General features: G+C 40.5%; 1 protein-coding gene across 2 annotated transcripts in view; it reads left to right on the forward strand.

Annotated features, from left to right (window-relative positions):
- PARD3B (par-3 family cell polarity regulator beta) overlaps positions 1–14,103 on the forward strand; it is a 959,988-nt gene that overhangs the window by 511,018 nt on the left and 434,867 nt on the right. For both annotated transcript variants that reach the window (XM_024564159.3, XM_053918986.1), the window contains exons 7-10: positions 3,042–3,167; positions 5,342–5,700; positions 8,255–8,394; positions 9,506–9,634. In XM_024564159.3, coding sequence (XP_024419927.2) covers positions 3,042–3,167; positions 5,342–5,700; positions 8,255–8,394; positions 9,506–9,634 — 754 coding nt within the window. The remainder of the gene's footprint in view (positions 1–3,041; positions 3,168–5,341; positions 5,701–8,254; positions 8,395–9,505; positions 9,635–14,103) is intronic.

Consider the following 14,103-nt stretch of genomic DNA (forward strand, 5'->3'; position numbering starts at 1 on the left):
CCGTCTGTATGGAGGGCCATGGCTTGCACAGGAAAAACAAAACTAATACCCAAAAAACTGAGTTCCAGCAGGTAAAAAGCAACTTAATTTTAGTTAAAAACCAATCACCGGTTTTGTTTTATAATTAAAACCATGGACTCTAATTGTTTTTCAGTAAATAAAAACAAACACCTCAATTTCAGAGTAAGGACAGCTAAACATTGTATGAGAGAGAAGGAAGGGGTGGGTAAAGAGGGACACAGAGTGAGGAGAGCGGGTGTTCAGATGAATGTGCTGAGCGAGTACAGCGGCCGGCCACCGGATGTTGTGGGAGGAAAGTAAGGGGGCCAGGGAGAGATGGGTTGGGGCCTAAACAATTATCCGAAGGCCAAGAAGCAATTGTTACCCTTCTTATTCTGCGGGGCAGTGGAATGCAGCTCCCTTTATTACTACAAATTAATGCAAATTAACTGATTTATCTTAGCTTGTAACTCCTCACAGCATTAATCTTTAAATCCTGAGAGTCTTGGTCTCAAAGGACTACTACGGCCACCAGTTTGGGGCAAGGTGCGTAATGAGCGAGTCTTTTCGAAGCCCTCTCAGACTGGTCCGGGTGAAGTCAAACTGGTGGGAATCCACTCCTTCCATGGGAGAGCGAGGGCAGGAGTGGCGTGCCAGGGACCAACTAATAAATTCAGTCAGTTTTACATTTTACCAAAATTACCTCTGACACATGGCTTTTTCGAGTTGGGCTTATTCTGTCAATAAATTTTTCATGGAAAGTTAGGTTATTTAGATCAGGGGGTTCACATAGCATACTCCAGCTGTAATATGCCAGCTAAATTGCAACCCAGTGGCCTGAAAGAATTAATTCATCTCCCAAAATGTGAAATTAAATCCTAGGGAGTAACATTACATGACTGATGATGTACTGAATTAAATTAAAGGAAGACTTGAATGCTTGTTAAAAAAATATCACTTACATAAACTAGTTTGTAACCACATGTGAGTCTCCTAATGGATCATGTCATTGTGAGTCCACCATAACAAAAATCCAAAATGTGAACTATTACAGAGTTGTTTAATTTAGAAAAGAAATCCTACTTTGTTCTATTTCTTTTACTTTTTTATTTTGGCATGTCAAATAGTTCAATTTTTTATATTATGTTAGGAGATTAAAGTAGGATTAGTATCTTAAAAATACTAACTTGAGTCTCAGATCCTTTTTCAAATACCAGCTTTGGCCCCTTTGCTGTTCTACACAGAATGAAATTAATTCCCTAACCTACTAAAACTAGGAAATGAAGCGGGACTCCTCACCACACTCTGGGCCTGTGCCCCTGAGCCTGCCGTGCAATGGGTGGTGTGGCTCTGCCGTTCTCTCTCTCGCACCCGCGTGCTGTGTTCATTTAACATTTTGGACGTAGAGCTCCAAATATCACTGCACGTGCCTCTCCTTTTGCCATCTTGAGATGACTTGAGCTCATTAAGCAAATTGAGGCCCTGGAGGCAGAAGCTCCACTTTGTGGCTGTTCCAAACAGGAAGATCGTTCTTCTCCTTCACTTTTATTAGCGATGGCCCTTTTTCCATGGCTGACCCTTATTCACCCATTAAATGTGCTCATATGTTATTTGGAGTTGAGATGTAATGCAAAGGGACTATGTAGAAGCACATGAGGCCCCTATAGTAAGGAGAATGACGAGGAAAACCAAGAGGACATGAGAAGAAGAGATGGCAGTTTCTCCACACCCAGCGAATTCCTCCTGGAGAAGACGTCTTTCTCTTACGCTGAGATGCAGCTAGGACCTGACACGCCACACAGAGAAGGGAAATCCCTCAAAGGAGAAAAAGATACACAGGTTTAATACACTTTAGTATTCGGTTTAGATATTACTGATATGTAACAGATTTACACACACACACATACATGTATACATATAAAATTTAATTCCTTATTTTTATTGCTGAAGTTTTCTTTCTCCTTTCCTTTTTTGCCAATTCCCTCCCCTCCTGACTTTAAACCGCAAGCAAAAAGCAGCAGGATTCTCCAGGTATCCTCTGTGAATCTGGCCTCTTCCTGGTTGAAATTTCAGACACCTTCCTAAAGTCCTGCCTGCACCATGTCACGACCGTGCTCGGAAGCCATGGCTGGCGGGCGTACCACTCCAGCATCATCAGATTAAGTCCACCAGCCAGTGTTCAAGGCCCCTCTGCGGGTCACTGGCCTTTCCAGTTGTTAGCTCCACACACTGCTCCTCATACAAGCCCCACTTACAGCAGCACACAGGGTCCATCCTTCCTCGTTGTAGATTCTCCTCCTATCCAAGCCCTACTCATTCTCCTGATCCAGTTTATGTCCCACTTTCTTCCCATATCCTTCTATGAAGAGTCTCGGCTTATGAACATACCCAGAGTTTGAATTTCTGCTTTCCTCTAAGCCTGTACTGACCAATTGTCCTGGTCCCACAACCTTGTCTCACACCCCTCCGTCCTGAACACACAGAAGACACTCAGCACCTACTGGGTTCTGGGGAACCGACAAAGGAGACCACACTTCCTTCTAAACTGAGCCATAAGATCCGTACTTACATGTTTACTTCTAAAGTGTAAATGATTAGAATAGGTAGGAAGACTGCAAAAAAAATTACAGTGAATAACTAATCCTCTCGGGTTAACTAATACCACGTTGCTCCTTGGGCACTAACTCGATTTACCGTGGTCAGCCCTCCTCCACACCAGGAGTCTTTGTGTCCTCAATGGTGCTGAGCTACATGAGCCTTTCCTAAGTTTACTACAAATGTTAGAAATGGGATTGTAGATTAATGTACTCTGGGTAGATGTTTATGTATATTTTTCTTGAAGGGATTTTTTTCTTTGACTGAGTTGAGTTTTTTTGTCTTTCTTTTAACTAAGGGTTTAAAAAACAAAGAGTTGCCTGAATATAAAGCATACTTTCTTTCATAAAAAGAAATCAATAGTTATTTCTGAATAGTTGCAAGTGGAGACCTAATTAGCATATTATTATTCAGTATTTCTGTTTCAACCTAAATTTTGCACTTAGGATTCTGGGACTCTTCATCCGCGGCATTGAGGAAAACAGCAGGTCTAAGCGAGAAGGACTATTTCATGAAAATGAATGTATTGTGAAAATCAACAGTGTGGACCTCGTAGATAAAACCTTTGTTCAGTAAGTCTTTTTTCCATTGTTTCATTTACTTTATTATTCCCTAGAATGTTTATAATCACTACCGAGTTCATTATGATCAAAATTCTAGGTAGAATTTCTGTCAGTTCCCTTTGAATGACCCCAGAACACCCATTTGCAAATGCATCTCACGTTTTAGCGTGCTCAGAGGGGCCTGCATATGTCCCCACCAGTCCTGGGAATGGTAGCCTGCAGGCCAGAGCAAGCCTTCCTGCCTGGCTGTCTGTCCGAGGCATCGATAGATGGTTTGTTTTCCTTGGGATATGGGTCAGTTAGACTGGTGTTTAATGACTCTTTTCACAGACCGTTAGTTCAGCTTATTAATTAACTAACTTGGTGTCAGCAGTCTTCCTCCAACTAAATATCTGTGCGAGATGTCTGTGAGGACTCACTGGATAATACAAACAAAGAGAAAAAATTAAAATATTCTCCCTGAAGAAATCATTTCTCTGTGTGTGAAAATGTTACTAGAATAGGTTTGTGGACCTAAGAATTAGAGCGGTCTGCATATATTTTTAAAATGTATGTTGGCATTGCAAGGGGATTCTAGAGCAAGAAAATACATGCGAATACTTCCTAGTAATAATCATGAACCTCTTGTTTCTGACCAAGACAACTCATAATGCATCTTCTCTGTGGCCATTAGTGGTCAATATAGTGTGTGGGGGAGGAGTCAGTAGTTGAGGTTGAGGGGCAGTGGGCATTGGCTGCTTAAGCGTGGAAGAAAACGAAGGCTTAATACTCTCTTTCTGAAAACAATGAGTAATAGATAAACTTACCGTCATTATCAATAACGGTATCGTTTTTGTGTACCACTGTGCTTTTCACAGGGCTTGATAGGTATGTAAGGCAGACAGGTGATCCCTGTTTTAGAGAGGTGGAAACTGGGGCCCATAAAAATTCAGGAAACTGACTCCTAGAGAGCAGAAGCTGACTCCTAGACAAGGACCTGACCAGGGGAGACGGGCTGACGTGTGACGTCTTCTCCCCCCTCCACTCACCACGTGGGCAATCAAGCACTTCAGTAAGGTACACGGGGCTCAGATGGCAGCTTGGAATTATGATTATTATTTGGGGTGGCTGCTAGTAACAGAGACCTGAAATAAAAGTAGCTCAAACAAGATTAAAATGGCTTTTTTCTAAGGACAAAGGGTTTGGAGGTGGCAGTCCAGCATTGCTGCGGCAGCTCCCCCATCAGCGGTGCGCCAGACATCTTCCATCTTTCTGCTTTTCCATTCCTCCCGGGTGGCTGCCACCTTTTAGGTGTGTCGTGGTCACAGGATGGCTGCTGGGATTCCCACCATCACTTCTGAGTTTCAAGAAACAGGAAAGAGAAACTGAAGAACAAAAAAGTTTCTGCCTCCCAGATAATCCAGCTTTTCTCTGCCCTTTCACGCACATCTCATTGGCAAGAAAGGCTGGGGAAGGGAGCTATTTTACCTCAGCATGAGGCATAAGGAAGAAGGAGAGAAAAAGTGGTAGGAAATTTAAGGAAAGTCACAAAGTGCTAAGACAAAAAAATAAAGAATACAGGCAGTCTATAATAGAGTAACCGGAATCACTGGGAGGGCACATACAGGATTAACAACCCGCAGTGACATTCAGCAGAGCCGACACACCTATCAAAAGCCTCTACGCGGAAAGGTTGTGTCAGAAGGGAACTTTGAAAGCACAGCTCATGTTAGAGAAGACCTGTACTTTATAATTAAGTCCTAAAAGGAAATTAATTGATAATCCTAACAATATGCAAGATGTTTTTTTTCCATCTAAAATTAAAGCTTCCTGTTAAATGTATTTCAGTAATCACTTCTGGATAGATTCAGAAATACTTAAGAGCTGTGGTTTGTTGGACAAGTGACTTAATCTCTCTGAGCCTCCATTTTTTTCATTTTGCACAATGAGAGCTAATTTTACTAACCTAACAGGGTTGTTCAGATGATTGAGAGACTAATGCATGTGTAGCCTAGTACAGGGCACCTCATGGGCAGACAAGAGCGGTAACTATTTCCCAGTGGGCGAAGCCCAGCGGGCGGCAGTGGTGGGGTCTCGCCTGCGCGCCTGCCGCTGCGCTGCGCCCGCTGCCGTGATGCTGGGCGCTTCAGGAGGAGGCATGCCAGTGTGCGGTGTCCTTACACGCTTGCTCTCTCTCCTTCAAGGGCTCAAGACGTCTTCCGCCAGGCGATGAAAGCGCCCTGCGTGCTGCTCCACGTGCTTCCCCCTCAAAACCGTGAACAGTATGAAAAATCAGTCATTGGGCCTCTGAATATTTTTGGTAACAATGATGGTGTTTTGAGAACAAAGCCACCACCTTCAGTCCATGGAAAATCAGGAGTAAAGATAGTCAATCTCTCAGGAGCAAGCAGTCCTGAAGAAGATGTGTCAACTTCCCTGCAGCAGAGCAAGAGCCCCCGAGTACCAAGGATAGGAAGAAAGCCATCCTCTCCCTCACTCTCCCCTCTCATGGGGTTTGGCAGCAAGAAAAATGCAAAGAAAATTAAGATTGACCTTAAGAAAGGTAATTATTAAATTACACTTAATAGCATTCTATTATTGTAACATATGAAATTGGTTAAGAGAAATGCATTAAGGCTAATTTTGTTAATTCTCCCCTCATTTAATTGTATCAAAAAATAGATTTAAGTGTATACTTGGGAAACAAATTTTTGAAATTGTAGTACTTTCTTATTAATCTTTTCTTCTGGAGAGTGTAGATTATTTGAAACAAGAAAATAATGAAGACGAGTTGGGGAAAGGAAAGAATCATTGCAAACTTGATAGAAACAATCCCGTATCACAATTTAATACTAAATAGACACTAAAATTCAAGTGTCCCTGTTTTGAGCAACATGAGTGATTTTTGAAACATCTATAGGCCAAGTTCAAAACAAATACTGTTTCTGGCTGTCAAAGATAGTTTTGGAGCAAAAAAATTGACTCTTTAGAAAGCAAATATGTAATAATTAGTAATTTCACTAATTCAACGCTGCAAACAGTTTTTTAAAAACATAATTAATTTCAAAGGCATGTATAACATTTTCTTCCTCTTTTTCAATCCCTCTCTCCACTTAAAGGCAGATCAGTGGGAGCACATCATGTGTGCGCGTGCATACTTGTGCAGCATTACCACGCACACGCAAGCGTCGTGCGTCCCTGTGTCTTGTCTTTGTCGTTCCCCTGCCCTTGGCCATCTTCTGCGATCCTGTGTGATCTCTCAGGACTCAATTCAGATGAAACTAAGATCTCGTAGACTCTTCACTCTTGTCTTTATTAATAGATAGTTTAATGATCCTAAGGTAGTTTTAGAACACTTACCAACATACATGAAAAGCAAATAACATGCACCTTTACTAGAGATTATTCTGAAATTTCCTCTGGTAAAAATTTCATCCTCCTATAAGAATTCTACACTGGGAAGAAAATGCATTGATGGGAGGCATGAATATTCCAGTGTGCTTAGCAGGTAGGCTTTTTATATAAATGCATAATTTGTGTTTTTCATAAAGATGATGCAACTATGTGTTGATATAGGGTGGAGTGCTTTGAGGATAGGTGACTCAAAAGCAGAATGTGACCTTAAAAGTCCATCAGAAAGCCTTGAATGCAAAAAATAAAGAATATGATGTGGGCAGGAGGAGTGGTGGGGGAAAATGGAGACAACTATACTTGAACAACAACAAAAAAAAGTTAAAAAAATAAATATGACATCATAGCTTCACTTTGGGAAGATTAATCTGACAGCAAAAAGACACAGCAAAGAAGAAACCAAAAAGATCAGTAAAGGCTGCATTGCGTGTGTCTAGATATATATATTGTGTGTGTGTGTGTGTGTGTATATATATGTCGTATATATACACACATATATATGTCATACATATATACATAAATATATATATGACATATGTATATATGTGCCTTAGATGCTGCCTGGATGTAGGAGGGAAGAGAGAGAGAAATTACTGTTATTGCTGAGGGCTTCAGCCAGAGTAGCTTGCATGATGGAGATGCCATTGCTAGAAGTCAGAATTTTATGCAGATGACTATATTTGAAAGGGTGAAGGTCTGGATCAGAAAAGGGGTTCACAGTGAAGTTGGAAACGCTGGTGAAAGTGTGAGCACAGTGATGACTAGGAAGCTGATGCCAGAGAGGTTAGGGCCAACAACAACATGTAGGTGTCATTTATAGGGACTTGGTAGTTTGAGCCAAAAGCTGGGCAAAGCAGAGTCCAGAGGAAAAATTCTTCCACAGATCCTTTTGGGACATCTGTGTTACTGTGGGAGATCACTGGGTAAGAGAGATAATGACAGATATGATGTGATCAGAGAGATAGGAAAATAATTAGAAAACAAATATATAGACTCCAAGGGGTGAGTTAATTTCAAGAAAAATGGTGAAAAGTGTCAAAACTAGAAAAGGGGAAAAAAATCAAGAATAGGAGGAATTACTGGGTATGCTCACAGGTAGGTCACTGGTGATGCAAGACTGAAGATGCAGTAAGACTGAAGATGCAGTAAGACTGAAGTAAGGATTCTTTAGGGCAGAGAAATCTGGGCATACCTTTAGAGTGAACAAAAAACAAACAAACATATCCTGACAAGGAGAGCTTGGAGATGCAAGAGAACAGGACAGGAGCAACCAGCATGAGTGAAGGGACAGTGGGGTGCAGCATGCAGGGAAGAGATACAAGTAGAGGGGAAGCCACAGGTTTGCTAGCTGATTGAGAACCCGACAAAACTCACATCAGATAGATGGTCTCTTCCTTGTATGGTTTACTGAGAAATCAATCTCCCCGGTGTACGGATAACGTGGCATTTCTTCTAGGACCTTAATAAACAAAAGTGTTACACGTCTACATGTGGCCCTGAATTCACTTTGATAGCATCATAGCCTGTCAGGAACTACAATCTGTCTTTGAAACCAGAACAACTGAAGCATATTTAAAATATTTACTGGAATGTAAATATTTCACGTATTCTACGTTAGTCTGAATTGGGTAGCTTTTGCTGTAGGATTGAATATAATATTATTCCTGCTTAAGGTGACCATGCATTTTTCTGGTCTTATACACTAGGCCCTGAAGGACTTGGTTTCACTGTGGTTACCAGAGACTCTTCTATACATGGTCCTGGTCCCATTTTTGTAAAAAACATTTTGCCCAAGGGAGCAGCAATAAAAGATGGCCGCCTGCAATCAGGGGACAGAATTTTGGAGGTAAGCAATTAGAATTAATATCATCAATAAAATATTTCTTGGTTTTTAAATAAGCATATCAACATGAATATCGATATTCATATTTTGAATATAACATATTGGCAATTATTACTCAAAGACAAGAGAAGGGCTTTAATTATAAAACTAGGCAGTAAGCAGCCTAACTTTGTAAGCCCCTAGTAAGGTCAGTGATGCAGGGACAACAGGACTGAAAACTTTTCCCTGTCTTCTTTTTCCTGTTTTCACCTCTTAGGGTCCCGGGGGGATTTGGATCAAATCTAAGAGTTCCTTTAATTAGGGGTAAGAATTTCAAAGTTATACCCAAGCCCTGGCAACAATTTCTTTAAAATTCTCAAGAATGGGGCAGCCTGCCTCAGACTGATCTATGCCTGTAGAGAAGTATCTGGAATTACCCAATGCAAGAGGCTTTTTTCCTCTCATTTACTTTATTTGATAGCACAGTCTCCTGGGTAAACATATATTGTCAACTCACCTTTCAAGAAATCATCTTCATTGAAACCAGTTCCACTTAACTTTCTCGTGGCTTGGGAGCAACACTACGTAGCTTGTATGCAGTTCCAGGTCATAAAAGAAGATATACCGAATGACTTGATGTAGCAGCAAATGAGAGTTCCCGATAATCTATAATAACCTGATGAGCATAATTTTCCAAACAGGGAGAACACTGTAGAATGATAATAGAAGACTCCTATTTCCAGAGTCATTAGCCATGTACCACTAGTCCATTTCTGCTTCTCATGTTAGGCAGAAAATGGCGCCTGTTAAGCATTTGAAACGTGCTTCCTTCTTACGTGAGGGGTCATTCTCTGGTGTCTTTCACTTTGATTTTTCTCCTCATAAGAATGTGATATCTTAGAAGAAACTGCTCCCATTAATTACTGACTGCCTGAGACTGTCCAGCACCATAACTTATGATGGTTGGTGTATTCTTGCTACTTTAAACATGGTTGGTTTGGGCCCATGTGTTCGCTCTTCATTATTTCAGATCTTCATTGATCATGGGGAGGCCATTTGCTGCTTACTTTCAAAAACCAGTTAGGGTAGAAGACGGCAAGTGTAATTGTGGTTGTCCATATGACCGTGCCCATAGGTAAATGGCAGAGATGTCACTGGACGGACTCAGGAAGAGCTCGTGGCCATGCTGAGGAGCACCAAGCAGGGAGAGACAGCATCGCTGGTCATCGCCCGCCAAGAAGGAACTTTTCTGCCCCGAGAGTTGGTAATGTTTAGATAGAGCTTAATACACTCAGTAAATTCCTGATAGCTGAAAGATGAGTTCTCAGTCACAGGCTTCATTTTGTAACAGCGGAATCGCACCAAGAGTATTTTGCTCCACTTGGGGTATTATAGTTTTAGGATGTTAACGCAGGTACAAATTCAAAGACCTTTTACGGAAATAACAATATTTAACTAAATAAAATGTACATTGAGCATGTGTTATGTCGTAGGCCCTATGCAAAACAGTTAGCAAAAATGTTCATGGCCCTACCTTACCACAGTTCGCAGTCTAAAAGGAAATAAAAATATAATCGAGTATTCAAAATGGTGATGAGGATGATGGAAGGGGACCGCTCATGGCTACAGCGACGCAACAAGGCAATTGAACAACCTAGCCTGAAGGGCTGGGCGGGTATCTTGAGGAAGAGTATTTCAAAGTTCTTGTTAAAAATATATACCCTTCAACCTAGTAACTACACGTCTAGTAATCTGTCCCAAACTGATCAGCAAAGATGTGAAAAAAATTCATGCACGTTTTTTTTCTAAAGTCCTATTTATTGTAGTGCTGTAGAGCCTTACGGCATGGGTTGGCTACATAACTGGCTAGCTCTTTAATGAAATGTAAGTACTTTAAATGATCTCTGTGAGGAACTGATAATAACATGAGAAAATGTTCATAGTATATTGTTAAGTAAAAGAGTAGAGTATAAAAAGATATATGAAATATGATCAAATTACTTTTAAACATCTTTTTAAAGACAGAACTGAAAGGAGATGTACCTGAATAGTTGGGAAAGTGAGAGAATTTCATTTTCTCATTTTTTACAATGAATACATGCTATTTATTTTATTATTGAAATATTTAAGAAGGCTATAGAATTCCAAAGAACTTTTATGACTAATAACAAAGAGGAATAAATGTGCTAAGAGGATTTTTATTACCCCTTGGTTTTTATTTTATTTCCATTGAACGTATAACAGAAATGACAAAGGCACGTATGGGTAATGTGATAGGTTCCCAGGGTGAGAGCGTCAGAACAGAGAAGGTTAGTTGAGAAAACTGAGGACTGTTGGCCTGAAAAAGAGCAAGTTTAGGACACACGATAATTGTTATCAGATATGTAAAAAGTTACTTTATGGATTAGAATGTAGACTTAATCTGTTTCTTCAGATAGTTTATATCCATTAATTTACTTGTGTATTAAGCTAACAATTTATTGACTATTTGCTGTGCACTAAATTGGAGGTTCTGGAGATACAAAAATAAGACTCTCTTTCTGCTGTGTTTGAGCTTGTACCAAACCAATAGTTGGAAGTGCTAATGTTCCAAACACTTGCTAACTCTTGGAACTGTCCAAGAAAGAAATGGTTATTTAGAATATTGAAACAGGGCCTGCCTCTCCATCTGTCTAAGATGTTCTAAGAAAAAATTCCCATATTGATAAGGTTATAAAACTACACACACTTTAAGATAGCCACTCTGAGCCTCATATTCTCTTACATGTGATTACATTCATGTTTGGGTATAGAGCCTTGCTGAGTCACCTCTCTCATATATTAATGCTCATTATTACCAGCCAAACGGCCCCTTTCCCCCGTGATTTTGTGGCTTGGAGTTTCCTTTCAGTTATTCCTTCTCTTTCCCATCATCTGATATGTTTTTTTCCTTTGCCCTGTTGTATGGTTTGCGATGATTCGCAGTAAAATAGGGAAAGGAAGAAGAAGGAGTGGTATAAACCCTAAGACTGCACTCCCTGCCTCCTTTCCTCTACTGGACGCCTCTGTGTCCAGCCACTTGGGAAGGCAGAATCTTGAATTTCTGTCTCTTCTCCTCGCTGAAGCGCCTTACTTTTTCTAAAAAGAAATGCCGAAGAAACTGGAGTCTGGATTTCTTTCTCTATAATTCAGATAGATTCTCCCTTCAATCCTTTATTTATCCAAACACTAGTCTTTCCCTACAAAGTCAAAGTGAAAAGAAACAATAAAAAAGAGAGCAGCATGTGTATACGGCAGGGAGCCCTTTTACCTCCTGTCCACTTCTCTGGTTACTATAGATGAAAACGCTTAGAAAACCTCAATGGGATTACATAGTACTTGTTTCAGGGGTAGGAGAACAAGGAAAGACATTTTAACTGTATTCTGTTGAACTACGGTCCTGGAAGGAGTAAAACCCTACACAGAAAGAGAAACTTTCCGACCTGCCCCCATGCGTGCCAAGGACAGAACTGCAATTGGAAGCTCAAGCCCTCACACGCCCCTGGTTCCCCCTCTGTCAGTTCCGTATGCCCCTCTCCACGCATCTGCTAGAATTCCCAGCACCACTGCTAAGTCCTTCTTCCCAGAAGCTCGGGCCCACCCCCAGGTAAGGGGGAAAAGGATGTTGTTGTTATCCCAGTGCGAAACTCTGAATACATACATTTTCAACCAAAGGCAGTTACATGTGGAATTTAGCAAATGGGATAATAGAATTTTCTGAGTAAAGGGAGCTGGAAGAATCTGTGAGTCCAACTCTAATTTAGAGGTTGAGAAAACAGAGGTTCATGTGGTAGAGTAACATGTCCACGGTCCCAGAAGGAGCAGGAACTAGAGATCTAAGTTTCTTAACTCGTAATATCATTTCTGGAATTCAACTCCCTGTACCCCCCTCTGTATTCACCACTGTGTGTTCTAGAGCAGGTCACAGTCAGAGGCTCAGTTTCCTCATCTGTATCCTAAGATTATTGTGAGAATTCAAAGATACAACACATGCAAATCTTTTAGCATAATTTGTGGCCAATTGTAAGTTATCAATATATGTGAGCTATAATTATTTCTCCAGTACATATCCACTTCTGTGTACTATGAACAGAATACTATACTGTAGATGTATTATGGGTGAATAAATCTATGCCATTTTGCCTTGGATTAACCACTATTTCAAACATTGATTGTTTTCTTTTTTATTATTTAAAAATGTATTTTGGTATCCAAAATACTGGGTTGTAAACAATTTTTATGATCAACCAAGTCCTTAATTCAGAACAGCCTGTATATATTATTTCACTTTCATTTAATAGAATCTAGCAAAATTTGATTTCTATCCCAGAAAGTGACATCATAGGCTGAGCCCACCAGAGAACATATTCAATTAATTGTGCGGTGATGAGATTGAGTGCAAATAAATTATTCTCATTGTTTTTAGTTTTATACAAAATTTGGGGGGCATATAATTAGTAGCCATTTCCTTAGAATTCCTGGCAAATCGTCTCAACTCTTTAAAAAATATTTGCCTTCTAACTATCCAAGTATGTGGAATATTCTTTGTAACCACAGCAAAGCAAGGTCCTTTGAGAGTTAAAGCCCCTAAGTAATGTGGACCCAGAATCTTTGTTTTGGAGAAATATGGGAGAGCATTCTTTTCCAGCCAAAGTTTCTGCCTTGCGAGCTAAGTGGCACAAACCATACAGCAGGTTTAAAGAGAGGCCGTGCTTGGCATGCGCAGGAGTATTTCCGTGGAAATTACTTCATTACTTCATAGTGTGGCATGCACTGGACTATTTGAAAGCGCAAAATGAAGAACAGTGAGCTATGCGATACATCTTTGTAGTTTTCTTCAAAAAACAAATTGAAGATGGTATTACTTTGGTCTCTTCTCCCCTATAGTGATTGATGCGCCCACTTGACTTTCCATTGAAAATCTGGCAGGATGAGGGAAGGACAGCACTTCCTGCTTTTGTCTTGTTCTATCTCCTTTGAAGAAAACAAACCGTGTTTGTTGTTTTTCTGTTTTGAGAAACTGTCCTCTCCCTTTTGTTAAGCCTTGCTATTTCACGAGCTCCGTACCCTTTAACAGCACAGCTCTGCCTATTTTTTGACAGTTAAATCTTCCTCACTTCCTTGTTATCACTAGCTTATTGTGAAGTCTTAACACTTACGGCCAAGGGAGCATGTGGTCAGCAGTTATACAGGAAGCCCTGATATAGGATGGCCTCTCAGATGTGACCCTCTGTCATTCCAAAGGCCTTAGCATCCATTTCCTGGCCATTTCTCCTGCCTGCCACAGAAGAGAAGTGTGCTGAATTCTCCTATTAGCCGGGCCACGTCCTCCTTCCTGAGCAGTTGGTTAGTATCACAAATTTAGCAACACATTTAGCCAACCTTCTTTCTATTTGTGGCAAGCTGGGTTGGAAATCAAATGAGAGGAATTTATGTATAATAACACTACAACTACTTAGCTCTTTCTAGTATCTTTACCAAAAGAACTGTGTTTCAGAGGTAGTCTTTCCAGAATGCCAGTCTGGAAGATCCTTTGATCTCCTCACCCCCCGACTGGGTGAGAGTTTATTAGAGGTGTTCACATAAGGAACATTTTTGCAGAAGGAACTTTCAGATTAGTGTTGGTAATAGTATCGGAAGGTGAAACTGCTGTGTCTGCGTCTGCACTTGAAATGAAAACTATGCTAGTTAATCAGTGGTTTGTTTGGTCTGTTC

This window comes from Desmodus rotundus, chromosome 2, assembly GCF_022682495.2.
Source record: "Desmodus rotundus isolate HL8 chromosome 2, HLdesRot8A.1, whole genome shotgun sequence".
In the NCBI taxonomy this organism is placed as follows: Eukaryota; Metazoa; Chordata; class Mammalia; order Chiroptera; family Phyllostomidae; genus Desmodus; species Desmodus rotundus.